Source organism: Struthio camelus, chromosome 7 (genome assembly GCF_040807025.1).
Source record: "Struthio camelus isolate bStrCam1 chromosome 7, bStrCam1.hap1, whole genome shotgun sequence".
Taxonomy (NCBI): Eukaryota; Metazoa; Chordata; class Aves; order Struthioniformes; family Struthionidae; genus Struthio; species Struthio camelus.
The window spans coordinates 14,745,628-14,773,371 of NC_090948.1; the positions used below are offsets into that span (position 1 = coordinate 14,745,628).

The window sequence follows — 27,744 nt, forward strand, 5'->3', positions numbered from 1 at the left end:
GGCGCCGAAAGGCGGAGAGCATTTGCAGCAGGTGGGAGCCTCCCCATTTTGCACAATGCCAGAGTCTGTCGAATAATCGCTAGCAAACGCTGGCCGGGACCTTCCTTGCCTCCGTTTCTGCCGCTCGCAGGCTGCAGTGGGGAAGTAGATCTCCTGCCGATGAACTGCATCCCAGGTGGCTATGTCTGTCTTTCTGTTTTGGTTTGTTTGGTTTTTTTCCCTTTCAAATACTGTTTTTTCTTTGGGGAAGAGGAAGCTGAGCAGAAGGACTTGAGCAGGTTTGCAACATCAGGATTTCATCTGCGGTGATGAGAACGGCTTTTTCTCTCTGCTGTGCGTATTCCACCTTCACTCCTTTTGTTTTACTCCGGGTTGGAGGAGAAGCAGCATTTTGTTCAGAGATCTTGAGAGGCTGTACTTGTGCCAAAATAGAGATGACAGGCTTATGCTGATAACCAAGACTGTGGTGACCTTTGGATCCTGTGGTTCATGTTTCCACTTGTGTAAATCAAGAGTAGGATCTGCAAAATTAGAATGTGGCCATGTATAATTTTGTCAAAGATACTGAATTTCAGCCATGATAGTGTGTGCAAAGCATTTTCTACATTTATTGTCCACACCTTACTGAGGCAAAATGCGCAGTGATTTCAAAGAGCAAACTGCCTGAAGAGGACCCTTAGAAATCAGAAAAGGATATTCTTAGTAAAGGCTCTTTTCTCCTTCGCAGAGGCTGTTGCCAGGTTGATATTTAAGCAGAAATACATTCCTTGTCCTAATTCCTCACAGGATTTTATGAACATATATATTTCTTTAATTTTTATGTTTGTTTTTCATTTTTGATTGTTTGCTTTCCTGTGGTGCTCTGAGCCTGGGCAGCTAGGTATTAGTTATTTTAACTTTTCTTTAGATTCATTTTGAATTTATGTTCTACATGCAAAGGAGCAGTGTTGCAACAGTTCAGAGCCAAACAAAAGGTTGATTAAAGGTTTAAGGAAAGACTAGATGAAGTTCTCTTTATCTTAGACTTAGTCAAATCTTGCTTTTTTAAAATAAAATATGAGCGAAATTATCCTAAACAACATCCCTGTAATGTGTGGGTATAGTCTCTGCAGGTGTGATATGCATATACACAGAGAAGCGTCTCAGTAGTCTAGTTTGCGGAGCCTCAACCGTGTAATAAAGCAGCTGCGGTGGTCTGCCATGCCGTCCCGAATATGAGGCGGAAAATGTTTTCCCTCAGCAATGACGATCTCCAGTCCAGGAGCGGCTTTCCCCCCTGAGCTCTTCAGCGAGCCTCACTGGTGCCCCCTTCGGAGCGCAGCCTGCTGTGCTGAGCCAGCGGGAGGGCTGCGAGCCGCTCTGCCGGAGGGAGGGGGGCTCTTGTCCGCTAGACCCTTCCGCCCACCTGCCAAAATCCGCATGGGGGTCCCCGTCCCCCCCTTGAGAAGGTCGGCAGGGGACAGTGCGACCGCTGGCACTGGGCAGCGTGCTGGGAGCTTGGGCGGCTATGGGAGGGCCCTGGGGGGTGGCCGCTCCGGTGTAATTTCCTTTTAATATACATTTTATCAGTTTTCATTCCTGTTCTTTGAAAGGGAAAGGTGCCTTCAGGTCTAAAACCTAATATTTGTGCCAGGACAGCTAACAGGTCCTTGGCTGGTTGCCACTCAAGTTAATTTTGGACTTACTGATGCATGAGTGATGCCGGGCTTCTGGTGAGTCGCTGTTCAGAAGCTCCTATTGTTTGAGAAAGCATTTTCTATTGGTTTTTTTTTTTCTATTTTCTGCCTTGTTAAAGAGGGCTACTGCGGAAAATTCATCTCCTGTCTCTCACAAGAGGAGAATGGATTTCCTGCCCGCTCTGGGCTCGAAGGGAAAGCGAGGGCTGCCGGGAGGAAACGCCTGCTTCTCAGCCAGGCTGGCAGGGAACTGACAGTTCGGAGCAGGGCAGGCAGGAGGATTATTTTCTTCGCATTCCCTGGAGATATTTTTAGGGTTTAAGTCTTGTATGGCTGAAAGACAGACTTGTCAAGCATGAGGTCATAGGATGCCCTTAGGCCGCTTCCTATTGAAGAACCTGCAAAAAACAGCCGCCAACAAGCGCCAACTTTCAGACGCCCACTCCCCTCGGAGGACGGAGCTGCCGGAGTCGTACTTAGCCCCGTGTCACAAGGGGCAGAGGGTGCTTCTGGCTTTGCGTACTGAGCCGTTTCAAAGGCACGTCAGGCCTTCTGGAGGTCTTTGAGCATTAATAGGGCTTGAGCCAAAGGGCTAATTTTAGTAGAGAAGAAAGGGGGCGGAGGGGGAGGTAGAGTTGGTTATTTGGGGTTTTTAAACAAATGCGGGTGCTGCTCCTGTTGTTTGCTGCAGGTATTTGCTGTGAGTGCTATTGCACTGAGGTCCGCAGCGCATCCAGCTGTCTGCTTGCACGGAGGCAGCACGAGAGCAGAGCCCAGCATTGAGGGAGGCGGAAGGCTTCGGGTTGGATCTCCTTAGTAATGCTTCTTTTTGAAAAGATACCTGCCCTTCCATATTAATTGGGGAAATGATGCTGGCTTCTACCCAAGTATCTCTTACCTCTCTTTCAGTCTTTACTGATTCCTTCCTCCGCACATAGATCCCAAACCTATAGGGCAGCAGCTGAAGCTATGGACAAAGCCACACTGGAGCAGCAAAAGCCTACCGAATATTTTTCTCGGGCTTGCACCAGCTCTTCTCACATAGGTTAAGACCTAGTATTTTGCTCAAACAGAAACCACCTCTGGGCAGAAATCAGCATATGCAGAACATGATGAGCCTCCATGATGAGAGTTTTGTAATTACCGAGCCACAGTTTCAAGGGAAAACAAAGAATGGAAAGGAGTTCAGTTCTGGGTTTGTCTGAAGCCAGAGCTGAAAGGGGATTTTTTTCAATGCTTGAAATGAGTTTGATGCTAGAACAAAAAGGCCAGGGCAGGTTTTCCGTACAGTATAGCTGCCTGGATTGCTTCGGGAAATACATGGACTTTTTTACTGAGAAATTAGTTGGATTTTGATTCTTGTTTTTAAAGGCAATAAGTAAGCACAATTACAGACTTGAAAAGCAGTATGAGCTGCATTGGGTTCGTCGTCTGCTCAGGCAGCCGTTTCAGATGAGTATGCCCTCCACTACTATAATTACTTTTTAAAAATAACTCTGAAAGTCTGTAATCTAAAGTGGGTGGTATGTAGCAAGTCTGAGAGTGTTCTGCATTCAACCCACAGGCTGGGGAGAAGGTGGCTTTGTATAAGGGTTCACTTGTCTTCCTCTCTAGGTTGAAATCTGACTTTTTCCCACAATCCGTCAACAAATGACCCGTATAATGAAAGTGCTTTTTAGCACAGGAGTCCAGCTTGCCAGGGGCTGTGATGCCTTTGCAGTCCCACAGGCCCTCTGGATGTTACTTCTCTGCTAAATCTTCTCTCTGTTGTATTCAGATTTAAGCTGCCTAGACAATATAGGAGAGCAGAGCCCAGCTGAGTTTCACAGCTAAGTAGTGGTCTAGACCTCTGTTTGAATCTGTTTTCAACCCACTTTGCCTTTTGGTTGGACCAACTGATTTATTTCTTGTAGTCACATGCTTAAAATAGGATGTGATTAATTTTTTCCTGAGCATTTGAAAACAATGAACCTGTGAATTTGCTGCTTGATTGCAAGTAATTTCTCTGCTCCTTTATTTTCTCTATGTATTAAGCTTTTTGGGGTGCTGGTGTTCTTAAGCGTGGTGTGTTTCCAGGGGTCACTGCTCCACAATGTAGCTATTTTCAGGCTCTTGTGACCAAGCTTGTTCTTACTCATAAGGGGATCTTTATCCTTAGGAGCAGAGTGAGGGGAATACTGCAGGCAGGCATTTGCCAAACTGCGTCTACCTCCCTTATACTGAAATAACCCATAGCAGTGTCTGCCCCTCTGTGATTTCTGTAGCGCTGTAGTCCCGTTTAGAGGGAAAACTGAAGCGGAGAGAGGGAAATACCACGGGAATTAGAAAGAGGAAGCCAAGGGTAGGTAAGTGAGGAAAAGAAAGTAAGTCCTAGAAGTGGGAAATTCAATCCTCTTGAGCTTCTCCTTTTCACAGAGGTGCTAATACAGGCCCCAGGCTTGTCCTCAAAACGGAGGTAATTAATGTTTTGCTCTCAGATTTCCTTGGGTCTGAAGTTAAGCGCTCTGACCGTGTCATTTTCTACCGGGGTTTTGCCACCTCTAAATAAAGAGCAGAAAATTACATTCCATCTGATTTTACATCCTAAATGTCGGCAAGTTCAGACTCGCAGCTTCCCTCTCCGATCCAGGGCTGCGAACGGTGCAGGGCTGACCCAGAATAAACCAAACAGCCACCGTGTGATTTTGCAGTTCATGGGTTTTTACCGCAGGTGTCGGAGCTGGTGGGCAGGCTTCACTTTTCCACCGCGTTGGGGTGAACGGTGGGATTGGATGTGACTCTTCCCACCAAATGCAGGATGTCGCGGTACCCTCTCGGGCAAGCAGTAAGCCCACCAGAACGGAGTACAGGGGAAAAGCATTTACTGCCCGTTCCTGCTAGGCAGTGTAGTCACCGCGGGTCTATTTAAATTGTTAGCTTCTGAGCTGCTGAGAGCAGAAGAGAAAATATTCCCAGCCTGATCCCAGCTGCAACCAAGCAGCACGTTCGCAGACTTGTGCGTGTAGCAGGTTTCCCCTGGGAAGGAAGGTCTCCTCCAGACAGCCATGCTTTTAGCGACGTCTGCGGTGAGCGGGGCTTTATCCGGAGAGTGGAGTCGCCGGCTTGCAGCGTGCCGGGGTTCCCGGAGCGCGTTCGCCACACCGGGCGCTGCGGGTCGCTCGGGGCCCCGGCTCCGGGGAGCCCTGCTGCCCCGAGCCCTTCGGAGCCGGCCGGGGCCGTCGCCGGAGGCGCGGGCCGGGGCGGGCGCCCGCAGCCAGGCCGAGCGGGAGGCGGCGCGCGCCGGCGGTGGGCTGCCAGCCGGCGGGGAGCTCGTTTCCTGCGCGACTGTGAAAGCAGCTGATCTGTGACATTTTGACAAGGGGGAGAAAACACAGGGCAGGGGAAGGAAAGGCCCCGGCTGCGTAAATATTTACTTTAGTGCGACGTCCTCGCCGCCCCCTCCTCCCGTTTGCCGCAGAGGAGCTCTGGGGCTGGGAGGAGAGGGCGCTCGCTTGCTTCTGGCCCTAGCGTGTGGCCTCGGGGGCTGCGGGGCGCCCGGCCGCCGCGGGTGCCCCACCGCGGGGAGCCCCATTGCCCCCCCCAAGCCGTGCTGGGGGCAGAGGTGCCAGCGGGGCTGGCTGGGGTGCCGGGGAGCCCCGGGACCGGGGCAGGGAAAAGCTTTTCATCCGATCGTGGCATTGTTCAGCCCGATATAACTCCGATTCCTCTCCCGCACCCTAGGGAAAAATGTTATTTTTTCCAGCTCTGTCAAGGAGAGGGTGAGTTGCGGCTCTCCGGTCTATAAATGCTGCTCAGTTGGGCTTTCGTTCGCCCGCGCCGGCCCCGGTGCTGCGTGGACGCGGTGCACATTTGCCGCAGCCTGTTGCGTGCCGAGCGGCCCTCCCGTCCGCGTGCACGCAGCGGGCAGAGGGGCGGCCGCGGCCCACTTTGCCCGAGCTCCCTCCGTCCGCGCTTAGCCAGAGCTGCGCCCTCCAGGCCGCGTTTCGGCAGGCTGCCGCGGTCGTGCCTATGTACAGGGAGATCCGGTGCCTATCGGCAGCCGTGACGCTGAGCCGCTGGACGGTCTCGGCATACTCCGCTTTCCCGGTGGCGTCTCTGCAACCAAAAGAGTTGAAACAGGCCGAATTTAAAGATCTGTTTCATGCAAGGGGTTGACGCGGTAATGGGGGTACCTCTCGCCTGCTTTTTTCCCCCTCTTTCATTGAGAGCACGTCGGCTAAGGTGACTCCTCAGGAGGTAGAACATCATCCAGTGAATAAGCAGAGGGGATTTTGTGTTGTGGGTTAATTCTGCTGCTGGAAATTGAAGCTCCATCCGTGGTCAGATGACATCTTTTTTTCTTGGACAGGGACCAAGGTTAAGAAGACAAGGAAGGCAGGTTAGTTAAAATATGTCAAAGCCTCTTGGGTGTAAGGAAAGACTATAAATAAGAGTCTTTTAACGTGGAAAAGAGCTGTAGAGCGATATAATCGGCTTCGGTTTAGTCCAAATATTGCTTTGTGTCATTAAGCGGTTATCAAGTTTTGGTTCAGTTGGACCAGTTTTGTGGCTCTACTGCAGTGGGAACAGTTGTAGCCTTTATGCAAGTAAAGCGTTTCCCCTGAAACGTGTGCAGTGAAGACTGCTGTGTTGTGCTAGTGAGCAGGAACCTGGGAGTGAAACTGCATGGAAATGAGTAACAGTGGAAGTGACCTTTTCTGACTCTTTGCATTGACTGTTCCAAAGTAACTACAAAATCTGAGAATCTGTACCATTAACAATAAAAAGTAAATGAGGTTTAGTTTTACATTCTCATTAATGTATCCTCAAACTCGGTAATGAAGGTTAAACATTTTTACTTATTTCCTGTTAAGCCGCAAGCATGCCTGATTCAGCAATGTCTTGAGATGATTTGTCAGGATGAGAAAATAACTCACATCCCTCTTCCTCTTGGGATTAATAGGGAACTCAAATGATCCTGTACCCATAATATTATTTCAGTTGGATTTGAATAATAGCCTGGAAATGGTTATATACGATGCAATGCTTTGTAATTATAATGTTTCATCCTTTGAAGTGAAATTAATTCATGCCACAGAGTCGGATCTGGACAAATAATAAAATATAGATTTTTTTTTTCAGTTCTTCTTAATTACCCTTCTTTTCCTGAGCCAAATTCCACTAAGGTTAATTAGAAGTGAGAGGATTTTGGTACCGTTTCCCCAGATATCTAGCACCAACAGAATCAGACAAGTCCAATCTCCCATTTGGTGTATTGCATGTTAGCGTGGCTGTGGGTTAGGGAGGATCCTGGTGCTCCTGAAGGATCTAGTTACATGTGTACATGCATGCGCTCAAAGGCAGAGCCGTGGATGGTTTAGTTTCTCTGGGTGCACACATGCCACTCAGGAATCTGTCCCCATTGCTGACACATGCAACACGTCGGGTTTAATCTGCACTGGTCTGCACAGGCCATTCCAGCAGCTTTATTTTTAGGTGTTTTAAATCCCATCCAGAAAAGGAGGCATGGTTGCTCTCCCGGGGACGAGCCAGGGCCCCGTCTTGAAAGTTCTGCAAAGCACGAGAGCTTCCACCCAAATCATGCCAGCTGATCGTGTCCATGAGCCACTGCTCCTGCAAGCATCTGGACCCTTTCTCCTGCCTTGCATTAGAGAGAGTGAGAGAAATCAGGCCCCCAGTAATTGCTTACAAGCTGCAAGTGAGGCACATGTGTAAATATTTTCAGAGTCACAACTTAGCTGTTTATTTTTAATGCACTTTGTTATTAGTAATCATTTTTAAAGAGTTTGAAAATCCCACCCATAGTTTCTGTAGTGTCAAGCCTACTTAGCCCCGGCCTGTGCTCCCAGCAGTATCATTGGATTTAGTATTAACTTCAGTAGGAGTGGTTACAGCGGGGTTGAGTGCTTTTGAAAAATCTTTCCCTGTGTGTTTTTGTATATACAGCCCATCACTGTAGCTGCCAGGTTATATGACCCTGTAGTGGTGGTGGTGATCTAGGTTTTAGGAAGACTTAAGAATGAAATCAACCTGATAGAAAGGCTAAAATGTGATGTGAAGTTGCTTTCTTTGTAAGGAAAAGTACCTTTCACAAGGTTTTAATTTTCTGCGGCTCAAGTAGAAAAAAAAATCAGTTTTGTTTCATTCTACATGTGCACTTTGGGCGTGCGTTGATACTTCTCGCAGGAAGCGCAAGAGACCACTTCCCCTTGGTGGCTTATCCGCAGTGCCAAGAGCAGCCTGGTGGCAGGGGGCCACTAACCAGGTGCAGGTTCAACTTCTCTCCCTCCAAGTGTCCTGTGTGGCCTTGGGAATCATCGCTTGAGATGATGTCTAGTCATTAATTCCGCCTGAGACCCTGTGCCTCGTTTTTCTCACTGCCCGAGGTGTTTTGAAAAAGGGAAACATAAGGCTTGGGGATGCAGGTGGGATTTTAAGGGTCTGAATCAAGCCCCTGCTCCCTCTGCGCTTGTCTGCTTTATTGGAAAAAAATACAGAAACTAAAAGTGCCGTATCTCCCAATGGTGTTAAATGAATAAATCCATAAAACGTTGTGCAGCACTCAAATACTGCAGCAGTAAAGTGCTTTTATAATTACCTATGACAGACTGGTGCCGTTATTGCCAGTGTTTAGAAGTCTGTGTGTTCACATCTGCGTGCAGATGTGCTCTGGAGCAGGGTGGTCTGTTGCTGTAGCAGTAATGATAAATACTTTGCTCTTATGGGTTAGATTATTCCTCATCAAGTTGTTCTCCGTTTCACTGGAGGTCAGCTGTACTCATCATCTGTTAGGATTTTCTCCCCCTGGGCCCCTTTGTTTTGCAATTAAAGTAGATCCTTTGTTCTGTGGCGTCAGCATATAGGAATATTAGTTCAGGCAGTTCTGAAAAGCAGTCTGCATGGGCAAGAGTACTGGGTCCGTGTGGTGGCATCTGCTCACCTTTTCCCACCGCGGGCTCCCCGTGTGTGATGCTCGCGCTGCGGATCGGCGCGCGAGGTGGTTTTGTCTTGTCAGCGCTGCCCCTATGCCCTGGCTCAGCGCTCCTTGAAAAGAGAGTCCAGGTGCTGAAATCCTCTGGGAAGCTCTCAAATTGGTGGGATTTTTGTGCTTGTTTCCTTGCTCCTGTTTTATTTTCATAAGCCTATAGATTGACTTTATTTCTCTTAAAAGTTTCTAGGCTAGGAGACTGCTGTTCATCCACCTTTAATGAAAGGAATAGAGGGAATTAGGCCTTTCGCAGGGGTGGTTCTGGGGAATGCTCTGAGTGTTTTTGTTAGTTTTCCTCCCTTCTGAGTAAATGTTTGGAAGTGTGAGTTTGGGCTTAGGCTTTTTAATCACTGAGGAGTTAAATTACTACATTATGGTGAGTTGATTTCTTTGCAAAAGAAAAATCTGGCCTTTGCTGCTGTGTGCAGTAGCATAACTAAGAGAGAGGAAGGCTCACTGCATCTTCCTCAGGGGGCAGTCTGGTGGCCAGGGAAAGGAGGGGATATAAATTTGGGGATCAAGGAGCTGAGACAATTGGCAAGGGGCTGCACTGCAGCGGTTTGGGGTCTGGGGTTTTCGCGGTAGAGCATGAGGGGAGACGGCAGGAGCCCAATCCCTCTTCCTGAGGGCAGCAATGCCCGGCTGTTTCCAACACGAGGCTGATTTAGAGAAGGCTGCACAAGGCACAGTTTCTCTTGACATTGGTGCCGCGGAGGAGCACCAACGCCTGGGAGAGCTCGGCATTGCTCCTCCCAGGCGTTTTGCAGTCTCTCGCTCACTTTCTATTCTGCTTCACAGCGATGCTCTCCGACTCTCATAAAACACAGCCTCATGCTAACAGAGGCTGATACGGACAAGGTGTGGGAACCTCTCACTGGGCCATGGCCATCACAGATGGGGCTTTTGCTAGAGTGCGAGAGGTAAGAGCCTCTTTCCCAAGAGAGTGAGTACTTTGGGTGGGCAAGTGAAGTGTCACAGGAGCAATTCTCGGTCTGGCTAGGGAAGCAGCTGGCTCTTCCGCCTGGAGAGTTTGAATTTTCTCCGGATAGTTTTACAGAGTACAGGACTCCAGCAGGAAATTTTGAGAAGTACCCAAGTATCATCTGACCTGGGCTCCTGTTTTCTAAAGTGTCAGCATGTTACAGGGGTGTATGCGTGTGCGTGTGGGGTGTGTGTGTGCGCGCGTGCATGCTCGGAAATTTGACTTATGTTTCAAGTTGGTTAGCTATTTTAGTACAATGGAAGGAAAGCAATTATCCTGAGCATGCCTGCAGGAAAACCTGTATTTACGCGTAGGCCCTTGGGGCGGGGGATGATCCTCTTCACTAACGTAGGCTTTTTTCTCTTGCTTCTGCCGTTCTTGCATGTTGCTTGTTTCTGGCGCAGGGACTCAGCTTCCCTGGGCTTCCTCAGCCCCTGAGCCGTCCGTGGGGACTTGGGGTGCTGCAGGGTAGCCAGTGTGGATGCTTGTCTCCCTTGCTTTATCTCCTTCAGCTTCCCCTCTGTCCCAGGACTTGATGAAGGGGCTGTCCCCTTCCAGCTCCTCTCTTCCCTTCCCTCTTCTGTAGCAGGGCTGCATCATCCCCTAACACTGTTTGTTGTCCCCCAGGGAACCACCGATGCTGCATATGTTTCTAATCTCTTTGTGGCATATCCAAATGGTGTTCTTACTTATAGCAGTGAGACGTCATCACTGATGTCAGTTCGTTTGCTTTTGATTCATGCTGGTGCTGCAGCCAGACTTCTGCGCTCATTAATGTCTTTTTCACTTGGAAATTTGTGCTTCCTTCCCTGCGATGTTTCTCTACTGTAATGCCTAGAAAGGGCCAAGAAAGCATTTTTCTGTTTATCATTTGTGATGCCTCTGATTCCTCAGGGGATTTTAGGGGTTTAGGGGTTTTTTTTGTGGTTTTGTTACTAATGTAGATTTCCTGGGGGTTATAAAATGATCTAAAGCAATCTGACCTGTTGAGTTGACTCAGAAGCGACCCTCTCGAATCACTCGCAGACAGTCTAGCTGTCTGAAGAGTTAACTGCAGGAACTGATCTGCTTGTGATTAAAAATGAAATATTCTATATGCCTTCAGAAATATTGGAAATAAATTAGATTTTTTTTCGTATTGTAGATGTTTTTGAAAAGGGCATTTCAGTCCCCTCTTTTTCAAGTAATAGATATAATAAACTCCACTGCAATGTCTGAAGTGTGCTTGTCTTACCTCTTGGCACATGAACATAAATTAATAAAATATCAGTTAAAATAACAGTGTCACCCAAATAAAAATCAAAAAACTTCATGAACCACTAACGAAACACTCGTAAACAAGGCTAATTGGTACTCACTCTGGGTAAATAACATGCAAAACAAGATACTTGAAACAAGACTTGAGTATCGACTCAGAGTGGTTTAAGGAACTGCTCTGGATTTATGTCTTTCCTTTAAAAGAAGGGAAGACAGGAAGAATATACTGGAAAGTATATTTTTATGACATGCTCAAGATGTATATGTAAATTAAGGCTTGACCCTGCATCAGTGAGTGAATGGAAAGAATCCTGTTAATTCCACTATGCTCTAGATGAGATTTTTAACAAGTGAGAGCTCAGTCTCATTGCTCGTGGTCCTTTGTCCTCCCGTTGATCTCCTCGTCACCTTGCCCCATACTCATCCCATCAGGTTCCCCTTGGAGAGCAAGGCCATTGAAACTGGTTCATTGCTTCAGCTGTGTGTTAATATGGATTCACTGAAACCATGGACTTAGACCACACGAACAGGAGAAAGAGTGGTGAATCAGACGTGAACGTCTCGAATGTACTCGTCTTGAATGTACTGAACGTGTGTCCTTCTTACTTGTTGTGGTGCGTGAGAGAAGGGGTATTGGATTTGGACTGCCAAGGGAGGTGAGGAGTCTCTGTCTTTGGAGGTCTATAACAGGTTAAACAAACATCTCTCAGGAGTGACTTGGATGGAGTTGATTGTGCCGTGAGTCTTACTCTTAATGGCTTTGCTGGTCTCTTGATCTCCTTTTCGATTCTCTGTTTCTGTGATTTGGTTATTTAGATCCGTGCTGTGATAGTATTCAAGAATCAAGATTAATTCAGAGTGTGTGGCAACTGGATGTGAAGTGTCAGTAGTTTGCGATTGTGAGATCCTGGGCTCAAAAAGAATAATTTTCATCCACCCAGCAGCAGAAACTTCTCAAAAACCAGTGTTCTCCTAAACTACTCTAGGATTGTAATCCAAACCCCATGATTTCTGTCTCTAATTTATAAGTGGCACCCATATAATTCTAGTCACCCCAACACCAGTCCCTCAGTTGAATGTGCTCTTTGAAGTGTACATTTATGAATATTGCATTCAGAAGGTCTCATGTCAGAGAGCAGTCATTGTAGCAATTTCAAGAAGCACTTTTAAAAATTTATTTCCTACTCCTTCTCTTCTCATCCCTCTGATTTTCTTATAAGGAAAAAGCCCAAGAAAGATTTAAAAGTCTTTCAAATCCGGTTGCAACTAAATGGATTTCTGTAACATGGAGGTAACATTATGGTGCATCTCACACGCGGGTGCAGTAAGGCTCTGCGTTGTTCATGTGGGCTGCTACGGGATTTCTCTGTTTGGCTGCTGGCCTTCATTTGTCCGGCTGTCCTTCTTTCCTGGCCCCATTCATTCTGCACACCGGACCTTACCCATGGCTGAATCTTGCCCAACATGTCTGCGCCAAATGCAGCACCTCAGAGTTGCTGGAGTTTTGTTTCTTATATTTCTTGCAATCTGGTAGTTTCAATGTATGGCCTAGTTTTTATTTTTTCATAGGTGCTGTATGTTAATTCAAATGCTCAGCACCTTCAAAACCTGTTTTATTTATTAACTTGTTCAAAAGTCGTGGTGGAAACGAGCATTTTGATTGTGAAAGCTGTGGATATGTGCAGGGGATGAATTAATGTCGCTATCTTGTGTTTATACAGTGGCTGGGACAGGGGGTTTCTGCTCTGGCAGTAAATACTTTGGGAAATATCTTCAGGATGAAGTGAGCGAGAAGGTTCCTTGCAGCAGCCCTGCTCCTTTCCACCATCTCTCCCTGCCCTCACACCCCTGGTTAGGAAGTGACATTTCCCCTCTCCCTTTCCCCCTTGCTGATCCTGAGACAGGACCCTCTCTTATCCTACCCAAGGAAAAAGTGAGGGCTTTTTCTGCTCAAATCAGCATGGAAAAGTGTTCTGTGGGGTGAGGCTGAATTCCATTCAAACATAAATAGCGTAGCATGCCCCAAAATATCTTTTCAGTCTAAATCCTGCCCAGCAGTCAAAAGTCCCGAGTACCAGTAAAGTCACTGACTAATGAAAGTTACTCAGTTCCTTTGGGTGCCGAGCTAGGGGCACTCATAGTTTCCAGTCATACGATTACTCCTTTTTACTTTAAACAGTCCTGTGTTCCTTTAGTCTTTCAACCTTAAAGAAACATTGAGTAATTTGTATTCTGCTTCTCATGGCAAAGTTAAGGGATCCCAGAGACACTGATCTTTTTATGCTTCCTTTTCTGCTACCTGGAAACACCTTCTTTATCTCTGGTGCCAGCTGAAATGTTAGTTTTCCAGCTTATTTTCCGTCACCCTTTCTGAGTCTCTTTTCTTGCCCCTTTTCCACTGGAACTGAAAACAGAATTAGGATTTTTGAAGTGGAAGTGTTTCTCTGAGATATGCCGTAGAGGTGGATTGACACCAAAACCTTTGCTCTAAACCCTGAGTATTTGGTGAGCAGAGAGGAAAGGATTAAAATCTGGAACCTGAGCTGAAACTTTGAGAATGATCTCAATAAAAAAGCTTAGAGGAGGTCAGCCCTTAATTTCTGGGCAGTTCAGCCTCAAGTCCCTATAGGGGTATAAGGGACAGCCAGCCTCCAGACTGGATATTAGCCTGGTGCATGAGGGACCCCATGTTCAGTTGCTTGTGCTCTCTTGCGGGGGTCTTCCTGCAAGAGTAAAAACCTGCCTTATTTTATACATGGGCGCTTTGAGCAGGGTAGCTGTACAAGTGCAGGTATGTCGCAGTAGCTGAACTTCCCCTTCACTGATGCCTCTGGCAGGGAGAGATGGTGTGTTGCCTACGTCTTCACAGAAGAGATGCCAAAGTACACTTAGCCTAAACGAAAATTGTAATTGAAATTTACTGGGAGGTAGATTCTGAAATAAGTGTGCACAATGCCTGTCATACGCACAGTCCAATTTTGGCACTGTGCCCTACTGGTATATCCCACCGTTTCCATTGTGGGCAGGTGGATGTTGTGTAAAAGCATCACCAACCAGTGAAATATCTCTTGGAGTCTAACATGGTGAATTTTAGATGGCAACACTACACCTTAGATTATGAGAAGGGATAAAGAAGAATTCCGTGTCCAATTGACCATGGCAAATCCAATTCAAACTGCAAAGGGATATTTTTCCTCCCATTAGGCAGAATGTGATTAATTTCCCATGTGGAAAATGGTTCAAGACAGACGTGCTTGTAAATTACGGCATAAGAGATCCTATTACTGCAAGCTCCATCAAAACCCACTATGCTTCCCAAAATAGCAATAAGAAGATAATTATATTAACATCCTTTCTTGTTATTTGATGTATGACTGACATAGGCTTTAAGCTTATTTTCTGCTGGGTAGGAGCCTCCATTTAAGGGTGGATGCTTTGACATTTGTGGACATTAACAATAATCCTTGGGTTTTGACATCTAAAATTGAAAGTATTACAGGGAAGTTTTTAAAATAGGTGATCGAAAGCCAACTAATGAGCACGCAGGTTAAAATGTTGCGTCCTCTGGGGATGAAGACTTAAGAAAGTCATATCCAAAAAAGAATCACAGTTTTACCAGCCAGGATTCCTGATGGGTCTGTTCTGGGATCTGTGCTGTTCAGCACAGGATCTGCAAAAGAGGGTGTTAGTGATATAACTAAGGTAGCTGATCATACTTGGAGCTGACAGCAAAAAGTTGGAGCAGGAGCTCATGATACTTTGTGATAAAAAGGCAATTCAGTATTGTTAAGTAGAAAGCAATGCTTATGGAGGGAAAAAAAAGGACCATTACAATCCAGGAAGGAGATTTCGGTAGTCCTGTGGATGTTTCCATGAAAACCGTCAGCAGCAATCAGAAAGCCAAATGTGTTAGAAATAATTAGGCAAAGAATAGAGAGCAAAACACAGAACTTCAGCTGCATAAATCCTCAGTTCCCCCACATCTGGATTGCAATATGCAGTTCTGGTCATTGCATCTCAAAAAGGATATAATAAAGTAAGGTGCTGAGAAGGATGACAGAGCTGATTGCAGGGGTGACTTGGCTTCTGTAGGAGGGGAGTAAATAGCCTCGAAGTCTTCAGTTTGGAACAGAGGTGATGGGTGGGATGTCATAAAAGTTTGTGAAATCATAAAGAATTTGAGAAGGTGACAAGGCTGTGACTTTTTACTCTTTCTCCGAGTACAAAAACCAGGTGCAGCCTGTGAAATTTAGAAAACAAGCTTTAAGTGAACAAAAGGAAGTATGTAATCACATGCGATGTGATTAAATTATGAAATTCGTTGACAGAGGACTCTATAGGGACCACTCTCTGTGATTTCAAAAGAGTACTAGAGCATTTTTTGTAGGATGAAGCCAAAAGTGGTTCTTAGTTCAGAAAAACTCTAACCACTGATGTACAGGAATGGGGAGTATATATCAGGAGAAGGATCCCATTGCATGGCCTCTTCTTGAATTTCTTCCTCATCTTTTGCTGGCCACTTTTGTAGACAAGATACTGGGCTAGAGAGAACTTTGGCCCGACTACAAGCAACACTCCTGCAACAAAGTGGACTAAAGCTTCTGTCAGTGCGTTATAACTAGCAGTGTCACTGCTTTCTTGCACTGTAACAGCTAAGCGCATGAATGAGAATTCTCCATCTAGAAATGGGGATGGCATCTGTCCATTCTTAAGCTTGTACTTGAAGATCACAAGCCTGCAGGCTGGACCACCCCAGAAGGGTTGTATGAGGTGCCTGATAGTGGGACTTTATAACTCTGGCCAGACCTGCATAGCATTGCACACCAGGACACAAAGGCAAACAGCATTTGGGGAGCTGCCATTCCTGTGTGGTGGCATATAGAGAGAAAGACCAGTTTATTTGGTGGTGTGTATTTTGTTAGCAGTTGGTCCCATCTGGCAGCTCAGTGTCTCCGTGGCTTCAAATGCAATTAATCGCAGCCCAAAAGGGTAATTATCAGCTCACATTCCTAAATCAGATTTCTGTGCCTATTCATTTTAGTGTTTTTTCTTTAATTTAGCAATGAAGTTGGGGTTATTTTTATATCTTTATGTAGCTGGCCCAGCGATCCTTATTAAAAATAAAAAATAACAAAACATTTGTTTCCAGTTCCCTTTTTTTCCCTTCTCACTGGGAAATAAAAAGGGCACATTAAGCATGAAAGGAAGACGAGGAGTGCATAGGCCTAGGGTCCTGCTGTCACCTTTGCTGAAGGCACTTTTCCTTTCAGAGGGTGAGTAATTGGTTAGAACATTAATCCCTGAAAGAGGCTTTTTATTCTGCAGCTTTCAGTGGGAAAAGCTGTTGATATCTGACAGTGCTGTTTTTCCTTTGCTCTGGCATGGGCACTTTGCCACTCAAAGGAGAAGGTGGCTCTGACAAAGGAGGCAAACTTCAGCCCTCTGTAAAACATGTGGGAAAGGATGGCAGAGTCTTCTGCTCAGGGCTGAAAGGGGCGGTGTTTCTTACCTAGAGAATAATGTACATTCTGCTTCCTGAGTAGAGGTTTTCAGTGTGTTTTCCAAGGACCCATTATCTCTGCTCTACAGCTGAGGAGACAGAAGTGTAAGATAGAGGTGAATTGCACTTGGATACTCTGATTTTTAGACAGCCACCTGGCTCATGTTCTGATTTCAGGGTTACTGAGCAATGTTTATCAGCTGCAGTCATAGACTCACAAAGTGTCTGTGGGAAGGGACTCTGGGAGGTGTCTAGCCCAGCCTCTCCCTCAAAAAAGGACTCTCAGCAGCTGTATATGACAGCAACCGTGGCTTTGTCAAGCTGAGCCTCAAAAACCTCCAAGGATGGAGGTCCCTTACCTCTCTGGTGACCTGTGAGATACTGAAACAGATGAGAGCGGAGGGTGCCCAGCATACATTGAGCTCTAGGGCAGAAGCTCTGCTGCTCTGCAGTGTTCATACACCCTTACACGATGCATATACTTGCATGTGTAGGAATCAAGAAGGATGGCGTGATTTTTCAGGAGGACCAAGCCTCAGCTGTCAAACAGTGTCAGTAGGCACTGCTGGTGCCAAGTCATACGTGAGCATAATTTGAATTAGATGGCCTGAATTGGAAATGGTGAAATACTCACACATACCAGAGCTGGGAGTGAAGCAGGCCGCTTATCTTTTAAATATTTGTAAAATTGTTTCCCTGCACCATGATGTTATGCTATCAGATGAAGAAGTGACTGTGCATCAGCTGGTCGGGGTTGACTGCCAGTGTGAGTACTCTGAGTTGTGCAGCTGAACTGGAGCAATTTGTGGAGCAATTTGAGTGAACTTTGCTGTCAGTGAAAGGCTGAGTGGCCTGAGACAGTCTCCTATTTGCTGCAGGCTACGTGCGCCCTTGTGGGTCACCAGGTCCACCGTCTTAACAGTGTGCTCACACTAGCCCAAACGAGTGAGTTGGCCATGTGTCCTTCAACTGGGAAGGGGTAACTTGAGTGGCTTTCTCTCTTCTTCCCTGCACAGCAGACATCAGCTATCCTTGCCTTAAAGCGCTCGCTCTTGAAGTCAGCAGCAGCTTTGTCAGGGATCAGAGTGGACAGAGAAGAAATCCCTACAAGAGATTCCTCAATGGCACAAAAGAGAAGACTTGCATTGAAGAGATCTGTCTGGAACCAGAGAATCATCCCTTGGGTTTGAAATGGTGACTTGGTCTCCAGATGGGCTTCCTGTCTCAGACGCCCATCAGCACTGGTCTGCTGTAGTTTGATGGCTTGTTCTCATGTCTGTCTTAGTCTGTCGAAAATTCAGCCTAAACCTAGTCAGGGGCTTAGCTTGGAGGACTCTGGGAGAACACTTCCCTTTAGAAAGAAAGAACGCTGCTCTGTTTTGCAAAGCACAGGGGATTTCATTTCTGAATACTGCTCTCTGAAACCCTAGCTGTTGATTTCCAGGCTCTGACAAGCACAGACACCTAGTTATGTTTGCCACTGAGTTATTTGTTTGTTTAATTTCTGTGTTAATTGGTGCCTTCCAAATACCACAGCTGCTCTGAGGAGCAGTGTCCTCACCAATCTCACTGATGGATTTCACCTCTTGTAACTTGTGTTCCTGGCAGCTGACTTAACGGAGGTCTTCCATAGAAGAGAATTCTGCCTCACTTATGACAGAAATTGAGGATTTGTCTTTGATTAGAATAAATGCTTAAATAGAAGGATTTCTGGCCCTGAATGCCACTGTAGGTGATAATGTTTCTTTATGCATGCGATCAGCAGAGTGATCTAGAGACTGGCTCTGTTGCTGTCATTAGTGTGTGCTCATTTTGTGATGTTATGAAGTCACCTTCACTTTCCTAACCCTCAACTTCTACTTGCAATGTTCCTATAAGAGCGTATGTCTTAGCACTGAGTTATTGCAAGACCTACCTCCTAACAATAATAAAAGACTTTGATCTATGTGGTGTGAATGCAAATATTATTTTATTCACAGCTCCAGTTCTTAACCAGCTTAAGGGTGGAGTCTCTCAAGTAGTGCTATTGCCAGTTACGCCAAAGGATGTGGCTAGGACCTTACTATGCTTTTCCAGTGTAGTTTGGCAAGGGTGTGGTGCAAATTCTCCTCCCTCCAGTGACCTTGCTGCAAGGTCTTGAACCCCCATGGATGGAGCTCAGAGGCTTCCTGCCACTGAGGCTGGCGCTGACCCACTGTCTGTGGGTAAGCGTCTCTGGCTTAGCCTCACACTAGTGCTTACATTAATGACAAGTCTCAGAAAAACTTGCAAGACAGTGGAAATGTTTTAATAGGCTCAATTCACTGAGGCTTATGCTTTAAAAGACTGAGCTGGGACTATATGGTCCTTCTTTGATGGTCCATGCCCCCATTGTCTGTAGCAAGACTCCTACTGATTTCCACAGATGCCTGTGAGCAAGATGGTACTTGGTGTGTTTTTTGAAACAGCAGAGGGACAGTTCAGTTTGTGTAGCACCTGGGGCACATTGTGGGAAGACTATTTTTTGATCAAAAATGTGGTACAGAGGCATTTGAGAGACTTGTATTTTTCCACTGCTGGCAGGGCGGGAGCTGGAGTACCTCAGACGATGCTAGCATGTTCAACAGCAAATGTGTTGTGTAATACGAACAAGGGCTGCTGGTTCCTACATTTGCTGAACCAACATAGAGTGATCCACATCAATCCCACACTGGTCTGGGAGTGAAAGTTTCTCTTGACTGCAGTTCAGCAGATTGTCTGTGGACCACTGATATGTGCAAATCACAGGTTATGAGTCACAGACTATATGGATGAAAGCAAGATACTGGCATCAGCTGATACAGGAGATTAGCCAAGTGTTTCGGCATGAATGATGAGATGTAGTTGTTGGCATTTTTCTGATCATTTTGGTACAAAATGATAGATTCTTGATAGATTGATTGTTGTTTAAGTCGTGATGTTTCCATGTGTTTGATGACTTGGTCCTGGAAATTTGGAAATGGATCTTTTTAGAGGATGTGCAGTGAAACTCATGCGGCAGTGGATGTGTAAGTGTTCAGATTCTTATCTTAGGGGTGAAGTACACAGAGGGAAGGGAGATGGTTCAGCTCTGCATAACCTTTCCTGTTTTTCTGCACCTTTTGCTTGTTGTGTAGCAAATGACTGTGCGAAAAGGGGGACACTTCTGCACCCTCTGTGAGGAAACAGTGCTGTTTCGTAAGGCAGTGTTGAAAATGTGACCCTTCTTTGGTTCCCCAGTCTTTGTGGGACTGTGAATTATCATCAGGTCTATTCCTCCAGGTAAGGGAGTGCCAATTGCCTGTGTTTGCTGTATAAATACCATTCCATCTCTCCCTCTCTGACAAACTGACTGCTTTCAGCAATTAAAAGCAGTTAGGTACTTGCAATCTAATGTAACACTTGCAACCAGTAATTACAAATGAGTTCACTTCCCACCTTGGAGGAGCTGAGCTGTGCGTTTTGAGAAGACACCAGTTTCACTGCTGAAACTGCGGACTTACTGAATCAACACTCCAGCACTTTGCAGCCACTCACAGAATGGGAAGTTTAGTTTTAAGGGATCTAGGGGGCTTGTGCTCAGGCTGAGATCACTTGCGTGAGACAGATGCTTTACTTTGTTGTACTCTGGCCATAAAGTTGATTTAAGCAAGGTGATAGGTCCAGATTTGCTGGTATGTATGAACTAATATACAGAGAGCAGTCCCACAATAAGAAAGTAGGGATAGTTTTGCGGCACTTTGACCTGCCCTTCCCAGACCGAGCACTACACAATGTGTCTGCACCATGGCTCCTGCCTTGCTTCGGAGAGAGGGAAGAGTTGCAGCTGGGGCAGCTGAAGAGGAGATTACAGGAACAACGGGTTGTTTGGATGATACCAGCAGGACGTAGCGCAACGTGAACTGGCCCTTGGCTTATGCAAAACACTGTACAAACAGTAACAGAGCTGTTAGCTTGAGATTTGCACCCTGTGGTCCCCATCTGTCACTCCTCGATTTCCGCATTGGTGTTCATGGCCTTTCTCCTTCTTCCAGCTGTGCCTGGAGCTTGAATTCCCAAAGTCTGTAGTAACTGAGCCATTCTAGAGCTGATCCAGTTTCCCGGGAGGTTAAGTAGCCGACCCCACCGACACAGCGGAAAGCAGCCGGTTTCAGAGGTGGGAATTCAGCCTTGCCTCTCGCCTGTCTTTGGTTTCCACTTGTAATTAGTCACATAGGGGCATATTCTGCTGTATCACTTCCAGTGGAGGAAGCTTCCCCTTCCTGGCGACGTTCTTCTATAATCGACCCATACTATTTCCCCTGCTTCCCAGTGATTTTCTTTAGCATTCCAACTTCTGCCTGTTAGAAACAGGATCCAAGTGCAGAAGGACCCCTCCACACAGACACACCATATCTCAGGGTGATATTGTTACTGCTTGTGTTGGCTTTCCTGGCTGCCCCATCTGTCTCCATCACCTCTTGTCACCTTCCATAGTAATTCCTGCTGACTAGCAAAGGCCTTTATCAACTGAGGCTCTTTGGCAGCCAAGCTCAGCCAGCAGTTCTGACTCTTGTCACGAGTTTCTGCTTATTATAAAAGCCTTCCCCCTCCCACCAGTGGAAACAATATGAATCATTTCCCTCCCCTTTCTTTGTCAGGGGCAAACTCCATCAATGCTAGGACTCTGATAGTAGCTTTTTGGCTCCAGGAGATCATGGATGAAACAATCCATGGAAACTGAGATTCTCATGTAAAACTGAGGTGTTATTTTGTGTGGACTACATGTCTTTTTTGGCCATGGTCAGATTGCCGCCTGGTTGACCGTCACACGTATTTCCATGAGAAACATAAAATTGTTCTTCTATCCTATAATGCTGTGCTGCTGAGTTTTATATTTTACATTGCAAGGTGGCAGTGCATATTTAAATGCTCTATTTGGGATTTGTGTCCCAATGACAGATATGACAGGTGCCTGAGAGTTTTCTTGCAGGTCCCTTGGGGCAATGTCACAGCTTAAACGCGTTGAAAGAAATATGTCATATCTGATAGCACATTTCTACTTCTTCAGTGTATAAAAATAATAAGAACAGCTTTGAGTAAGGAGTGGAAGCCTTAATAAAAATACTTTAGCCACTAAATGGTCTTAGTTACACTGGAGAAAGCTGTTTAGGCCCAAAGGAGAAGCTGTAACTGTGCTAGGTCTAAATTCTTTTCTCTTTTTCGCTGATGCAACTCCAACGTAACTGCAGAAAGAGTCTGACCTGATCTCTTAAGCAAACTCTGCCTCTGAGAAGTTGATCTTAGGTTAAACACATTGCTTGGTAACATATACAGAAACCTGTTATCGCCCAGATTCTCAGGTAAAAGGAGGAGAGAACAAGCAGCAAGATAATACTTAAGGACAGAAGCAAATGCTCTTACTCTTTTTCAGAGGCAGTTGATGGACAGAGCCTCCACAGCTGTAGCTTCTAAAGTTGGAGGCAACACATGTCTTTTTTAATCATAAATCAGATGAGACAGTACAGTATTTTTAACATGCCCCTAAGTATTCAGGCTGTCTGCTGTTGAATATTTATCGTATGGTTTGCTTCACATATTGCCCTCTGAAGTGCGGTGACTGTACTTGAGGTAGAAGATTAAAGCTAATATGAATTTCTCCATTGTTCCTTTTACAGTGGGTGTGGACTCTTCCTAGTCTGACAGAGAAAAGCAACTCCCATGAAACAACTGGTGTCCTTAGATCAATCCATTACCTAGACATCCTTTGAAAGGAAAAGCTCAGTAAACAGAGTAAGAAAAAGAGATGGATCTATGGATCCATTCTCTAGTAGATTTGGAAAGGAGCTAAATCGCAATTCCCCTGCCTCCCTGTAGCCCTTGGCGAGGTGTTGCAGGAGTTCCCAGCATCAAAGCTCCCACTCATCACTGCTGCTCTAAAGAGCAGCAATTCTGACATTTCAGGATTGAGCCACTGTGGTGGGATGACCTCAAGAAGGCCTCCTGACCTAGATACACAGCACTTCTCCTTTGCAATGAAAGGTGTAATTAGGAGATGTGTTTTATGAAAAGTTATCTTAGAGCTTATGAATCACCTATCTAGAGCAGTAGCTGCTGTGTCAGCTGGGATCCCCTGTGATAGCAGGAGCCGTATAATGTGTGTCCCCTTTCCCTGGAGAGGAAAGCCTGGTCTCTCCCGCTAGGCACCCCTTGGGGACTTCTAGTTCTTCTCTATCTTGTGATGCCCTTCAGTCTCCTGCCACCAGGCCACAGTGTCGCCAGCCAAAGGAGCTGGGCTTCTTCCCTGCAGGGGCCACGACCGTTTCAAAGCGTTACAGTATGGACTCTTCCAGTGTGCTGGGCAGACATGTGCTCTTGCACTCCTGCTGATCTCTCTTTTCTACAGCTGGCATTTGCTGCGTTAAGAACTGCAATATTGTTAATAGGAACAAAGAGACGTAAGCTAATGAATGGTCCAGAGTTTTGGGATGCTTTTTAGCCTGTTTGTTCTTGGGATACACAAGTGCCTGTTAAAGTCTGTGCTACTCTAACTGTGAGGTTACGCAGGAATAAAATGGTATTCAGAGAACACCTTTAAGCTTGCAGAATCGGCAGATGCCAGATACACAGTCTCCTGGGTAGCTTTATTCTTCCTGCTTTGTGCATGCACTCTGTATACAGGAGGAGGCTGCGGTCCTGTGGAAGAAGAGGTGTGTGGTCACGGAATTAAAGACTACATCTATATATACAAAGAGAGATGAAGGGATGACTTAAGATGTCCCCTGCAACGCCAAACCTGATACTTTGCCTCTTATCCACATTAATTTCCTAGAAATAATATTTTCTTTAAAGAAAAAAGGATAAAAACAAATATTGTTATCCTGCATTAGCGGCAGGGCTGGAGCCCTGTGTCTTCCCACCGTCTCTTTTTCCTCACTGCTCCAGTCCTAGTTGTCCTTCCTAACACAGATCTCCTTTGGCCCTGTCCAAGTCTGGCACATCTGTGAATGAAATACTTTCGTAATGCAGCACGGTCCCACGTAGCCTATAGCTCCCCATTCGAGACAGATAGACCTCCCTTCAGTCCCTACTTGGGTTGCAGCATGGTTAACAAGCTGCTCAGCCTTCTGTAAAATGGGGGTTTAGTGCCTGGGGAGATTTAAGACAGCTGCAATAAAATTAAGTTTGTCACAGAGAGAGGAAGCAGTATTGTATGTATTTGTGTAGAGGCTAATCCTTTCCTTAGTGATGTGGAAACTACCAAGAGGAAAAGCCAAACTGCACACAGACCAGAACTCCACCCTTCCAAGGAAATTGCCCAGGCTGTTCTCCGTTTACTTGCCACCCAAGGACTTCCCCATCTTACATTAGTGCTGCATGAAATGCTCCCCTCCTTTGGCTTCCTGAGGTTTTCTCAATGGCTTTTTGTGTGCCCCCACTACTCAGCTGTGTCTCTGTTTATTTCTTTATGGCAATAACAGGATAACCTTATCTGTCTTGTTGTTAGTCAAACCTTTCCATTAGTGTGTACCATTGAAAAAAGGGATCTGTGTCCAGTGGACCCACTTGGAGAGCATGAAGAAGTGTACAGCCCTGCATTACCTTCTTTTTCCAGCCTCCAGGGACCTCCCCTGATTTCTGAGGAAGAACAGTAGAAATGGGAGAACTGGAGAAAGCGGTAGTAACTCATACTGGAGGCAGTGGTTCCTGCTGGTCAGTCATGATGCGGTCAGCCAACTTCTGTTGGCACATTCATTCTTCCCAGAAAAGAGAAGAAGCTAGACATCTGGCAGGTTGTGTTTCTTAGAGATGCTTCTGTATCCCCAGAAAGGAGGCTTCTCTGCCCAAGAGTCACCAGGATTGATGAGGTTGTGATCCGTCTTCTCTGCTATGCTCTCCCTCAAGAACTGGACTTGCTTTCTGAGTATCTTTGTTCTTCTGCCTGCTTTTTTCCTTGACAACTGCTACTCCATGCTGGTCTTCCTTACTCAGCCTTCTCTAGGACCCGGGTCTCAATGCTGTACTGGACTGGGCAGCTACAGATCTACCCCACAACCCCGATCTAACCCTTTCTAGCTTCCAGGATCAGTATTTTCCACTTAGGGCTCTCAGCAGAATGAAAACCTTCCTTTCTCTGAGAGGATAAAAATGGGAGCACCTTCTGGGCTTTGCTTTATCCTAGCACCGCAGTCATCCTGATATTTTCCATCTCCATTTAAGGACTGAATTAAGACTCATCATATCCTGGGGTCTTTTTTGTACTCTGTGTTTAATATAACGTTCTTTATTATATTTATCTTGTTTCTTATGTTTGAGTCATTTATTATGTTACTTTGAAGACTGGGCCTCCCTGTAAACTGTCTTTTTAGGAAAGCTGAATTACATTTACAGGAGATCTTTCATGTGTTTAAGTCTTTGGTTCCTTTACGTTTTTATATGGTCACCAGATAGACTTTCAACTCATGGCTTGGACCGAAAACAGGAAAGCCAGAAAGTGAGAACATTTCCAAATGTTGCTTGCTCTTTGCAACTTATAAAAGTTGCAAAGAATTAGAAGGATCTCCCACACCAACATTTCTGTAGCACTGAGAAAGAAACTAGTCTATTCTTTACAGTTCGAAAAAAAAGGAGGGGGCTTACTGGAGCGTGATCTTCGAAACCTTCAGAAATAATAAGAAATGTTTTCTAAGTGCATAAGTGCAGGTAGTTCTCCCCATTTACTGGGCAGAGAAACAGGAGAACAACAAGCTTTTGATGTGTGCAAAGTCGGTCAGTACAGGGAGATGGAAGTCCCAAATCCTTCTCCGGCAAACTTGGGCCAAAACACTTAGCACAGATGAGCGTCTTGGATTCTGACTGCAGATTTCCGATGTCCTCTGTGCTCTGTTACCATACAGTGTCGCACCCTCCAGGGATGGCTCGGCACCACCTTTGTAACGAGAGAGCTGCGTGGAACTGGATACGTACATTTATGGTGCTATGAAATGATGAATTTGCCTTGCAGGGCAAACTGAGTTGACCAGTTTTGCTTCTAGATTTGGTGACTGAGATAAACCACTTCGCCTTGTCTGAAGCAAAAGGTTTTTGAACCTTACAGATTAGCAGCTATGGAGGGAAAGGGTTACCAAAGGGGCTGAGCCTGGGAGGGTTTAGCTCCTTTCCTACTGGACTATTAAAGGATGTGGTTTCATTAACCTCTCAGCTTCTGTAAATCTGGCAACATCAAAGCCATGTATTCAGATTTCAGATCTGATTTCGTTTCCTAGTCTGTTTTCTTATCCCATGATCTATGGGATGAGTATTTCATTTGCACTTTGTCAGACTAAGTTTGGAGTGGGGGGTTGATATATATGTCAGTGTGTTTTTTACATAGACATTTCATGGATTAAATAGTGCTGGCAGATACTATCTTCATCTACCACAAGGAGAACATATAATTTATTCTTGTCTCAATATATTAAAAGAAATACAGCACAAAGAAAAAGGGAAGAAAACCACCAAAAAAGGATATGAAGATATAATCCCTTCAAGCCAAAAAAATACCAACTCCATGACATCCTTGTCTGTGGGGAAACTCAGCTCCCAGATTATTTTGATAAACTTTATTATAATCAGTTTAACACAAAAGCCAGCTATTTATTTAATCTTACCCAGCCTGCAGAAATGTCATCTACTAAGGACATTGAGGTTATTATTTTTTCACTTAAAAAAAAAAAAGCCCCAAATTGTGCCTACTGTTAAGACTGTGATTCTAGAGACGTGGCTGGATGTGTCTAGTTTGTTTATTTTTCTTCTATTGTTTGATTTCCCTCTGTAGATGTACGAGGGCTCTGTTACCAGCTGCCGAGTATTTTCTCAGGCGCTGGCAGCAGCGTTGGTCTGTAGGCCCAGGCAGCAGCACCCGCGGTGGGGGAATAAGTGGGCAGGAGCCGGGTGTAGATGGGGCTTGTGTCCCACCCCGGCAGTGCTCACTCACTGTGACAGCCAACATGGACCTGATGGTACCAAAGTGGGAGTGAGTCATCGTTTAGCGTTGGTCTGTTCTAGGATAACGCTGTCACTAAAAAGGGAAGCAAAGTTGTTTAAATTATCTATAGGATGAAACAGAAAGAAACTCCCTCTGCCCTGTGAGCCATCGTGATCCCCTTTGGACAGCTCGTGTAAACGGGGCTTCAGGCAGCGGTAGCTGAAACTTCACAGAGCTGTTGTGCCTGTGGTGGGTAGTAGCTCTTTGTGTTTTGCGTCTCCCGTGCCCAAGAGTTTTAAAACCTGTTGCAAGCTTAAGACTGGCAGCATCCTGCTGTGAGAGGTGCTGTATAGGCTCATATAGTAGCCACTATCCCCATGTCCCACCATTACCTGCCTCCCCCAGCGTGTTTCTGTGGAGTTTGCTCTCAAGGGCGAAAGTGGAGCTGTTGCTCACATCTATTGTAGATGAACAAGAATGTATTTCTTGTAGCGATCGGGAGTTGCGGTCACATGAAGCTCCTGCTGTGCAAACAACGGCAATACTGATAGTCCTCCTGTGCAACTGGGAAAATGGGGTGGAAAGGGGGTACAGATCTACGCCAGCAGCAGTGCTGATGATCACCACTGGGGCTAGGGGTGGACCCCTGTCTCCTGGACGCAGGCCCAGGGTGCTGACCGCTCGGGCCTGCTTCTGGTGCGTGCCATTGCGCCATGCCCCTAAACCTCTGTTTCCATGTTTTCCCTCCTCAGGTAAGATCCTGTTCCGGAGGAGCCACGTTCGGGATGTGGCTGTGAAGAGGCTGAAGCCCATTGACGAGTACTGCCGGGTAAGAGCCCATTACAGGAAGGATCTTCTTTAGACTAACAAAGGGAGGAAGACCCACAGGAGGGGATGATCCTTCCCAAGCACCACTGGGACTAACAGGGCGAGTGAAAGCAGAGGCCGCTCTTTGCTCCCAGGGTCCTCGGCCGCCGTGGTGAAGACCACAAGCCTGGTCTGCCTTGTTAGGGCATTTCTGAATGAAGATTTTATCTCTACCAGCTGCTTACTTCAGTCGTGGTGAATGTAAATGTTTAGCAGGCAGAGAGGCACAACGAAGATGGTGTTTTTTCTCTCTTGTCTGCCCGCTGTGTTAGGGGAGTCCTGGTGCACACAGAGCTGGAGACAGGCTGGTTCCCTCCGAGAGTGTTGCTTGTAACAAGTGAAAGCCTGGAAATATATTGCACGACAGAAAAGCATGGCTGTGTTGAGAAGAGGGTTAAGCGACCTAATCTTTCCTTTCCAACTTTGAGTTTATGATTTGTTGATAAATAATCCCCTGACAGTAGATTAAAAGTCATTTCTAAGCAAGACCAATACCCAGTTGTTATAGAGGTCTAGAGCATGTCAGCCGGA

General features: G+C 46.0%; 1 protein-coding gene across 4 annotated transcripts in view; it reads left to right on the top strand.

The window, feature by feature from the left end:
- Positions 1-27,744, top strand: part of SH3PXD2A (SH3 and PX domains 2A) — a 272,461-nt gene that overhangs the window by 82,273 nt on the left and 162,444 nt on the right. For all 4 annotated transcript variants that reach the window (XM_068949734.1, XM_068949736.1, XM_068949735.1 and 1 more), the window contains exon 4: positions 27,099-27,175. In XM_068949734.1, the coding sequence (XP_068805835.1) occupies positions 27,099-27,175 (77 nt within the window). The remainder of the gene's footprint in view (positions 1-27,098; positions 27,176-27,744) is intronic.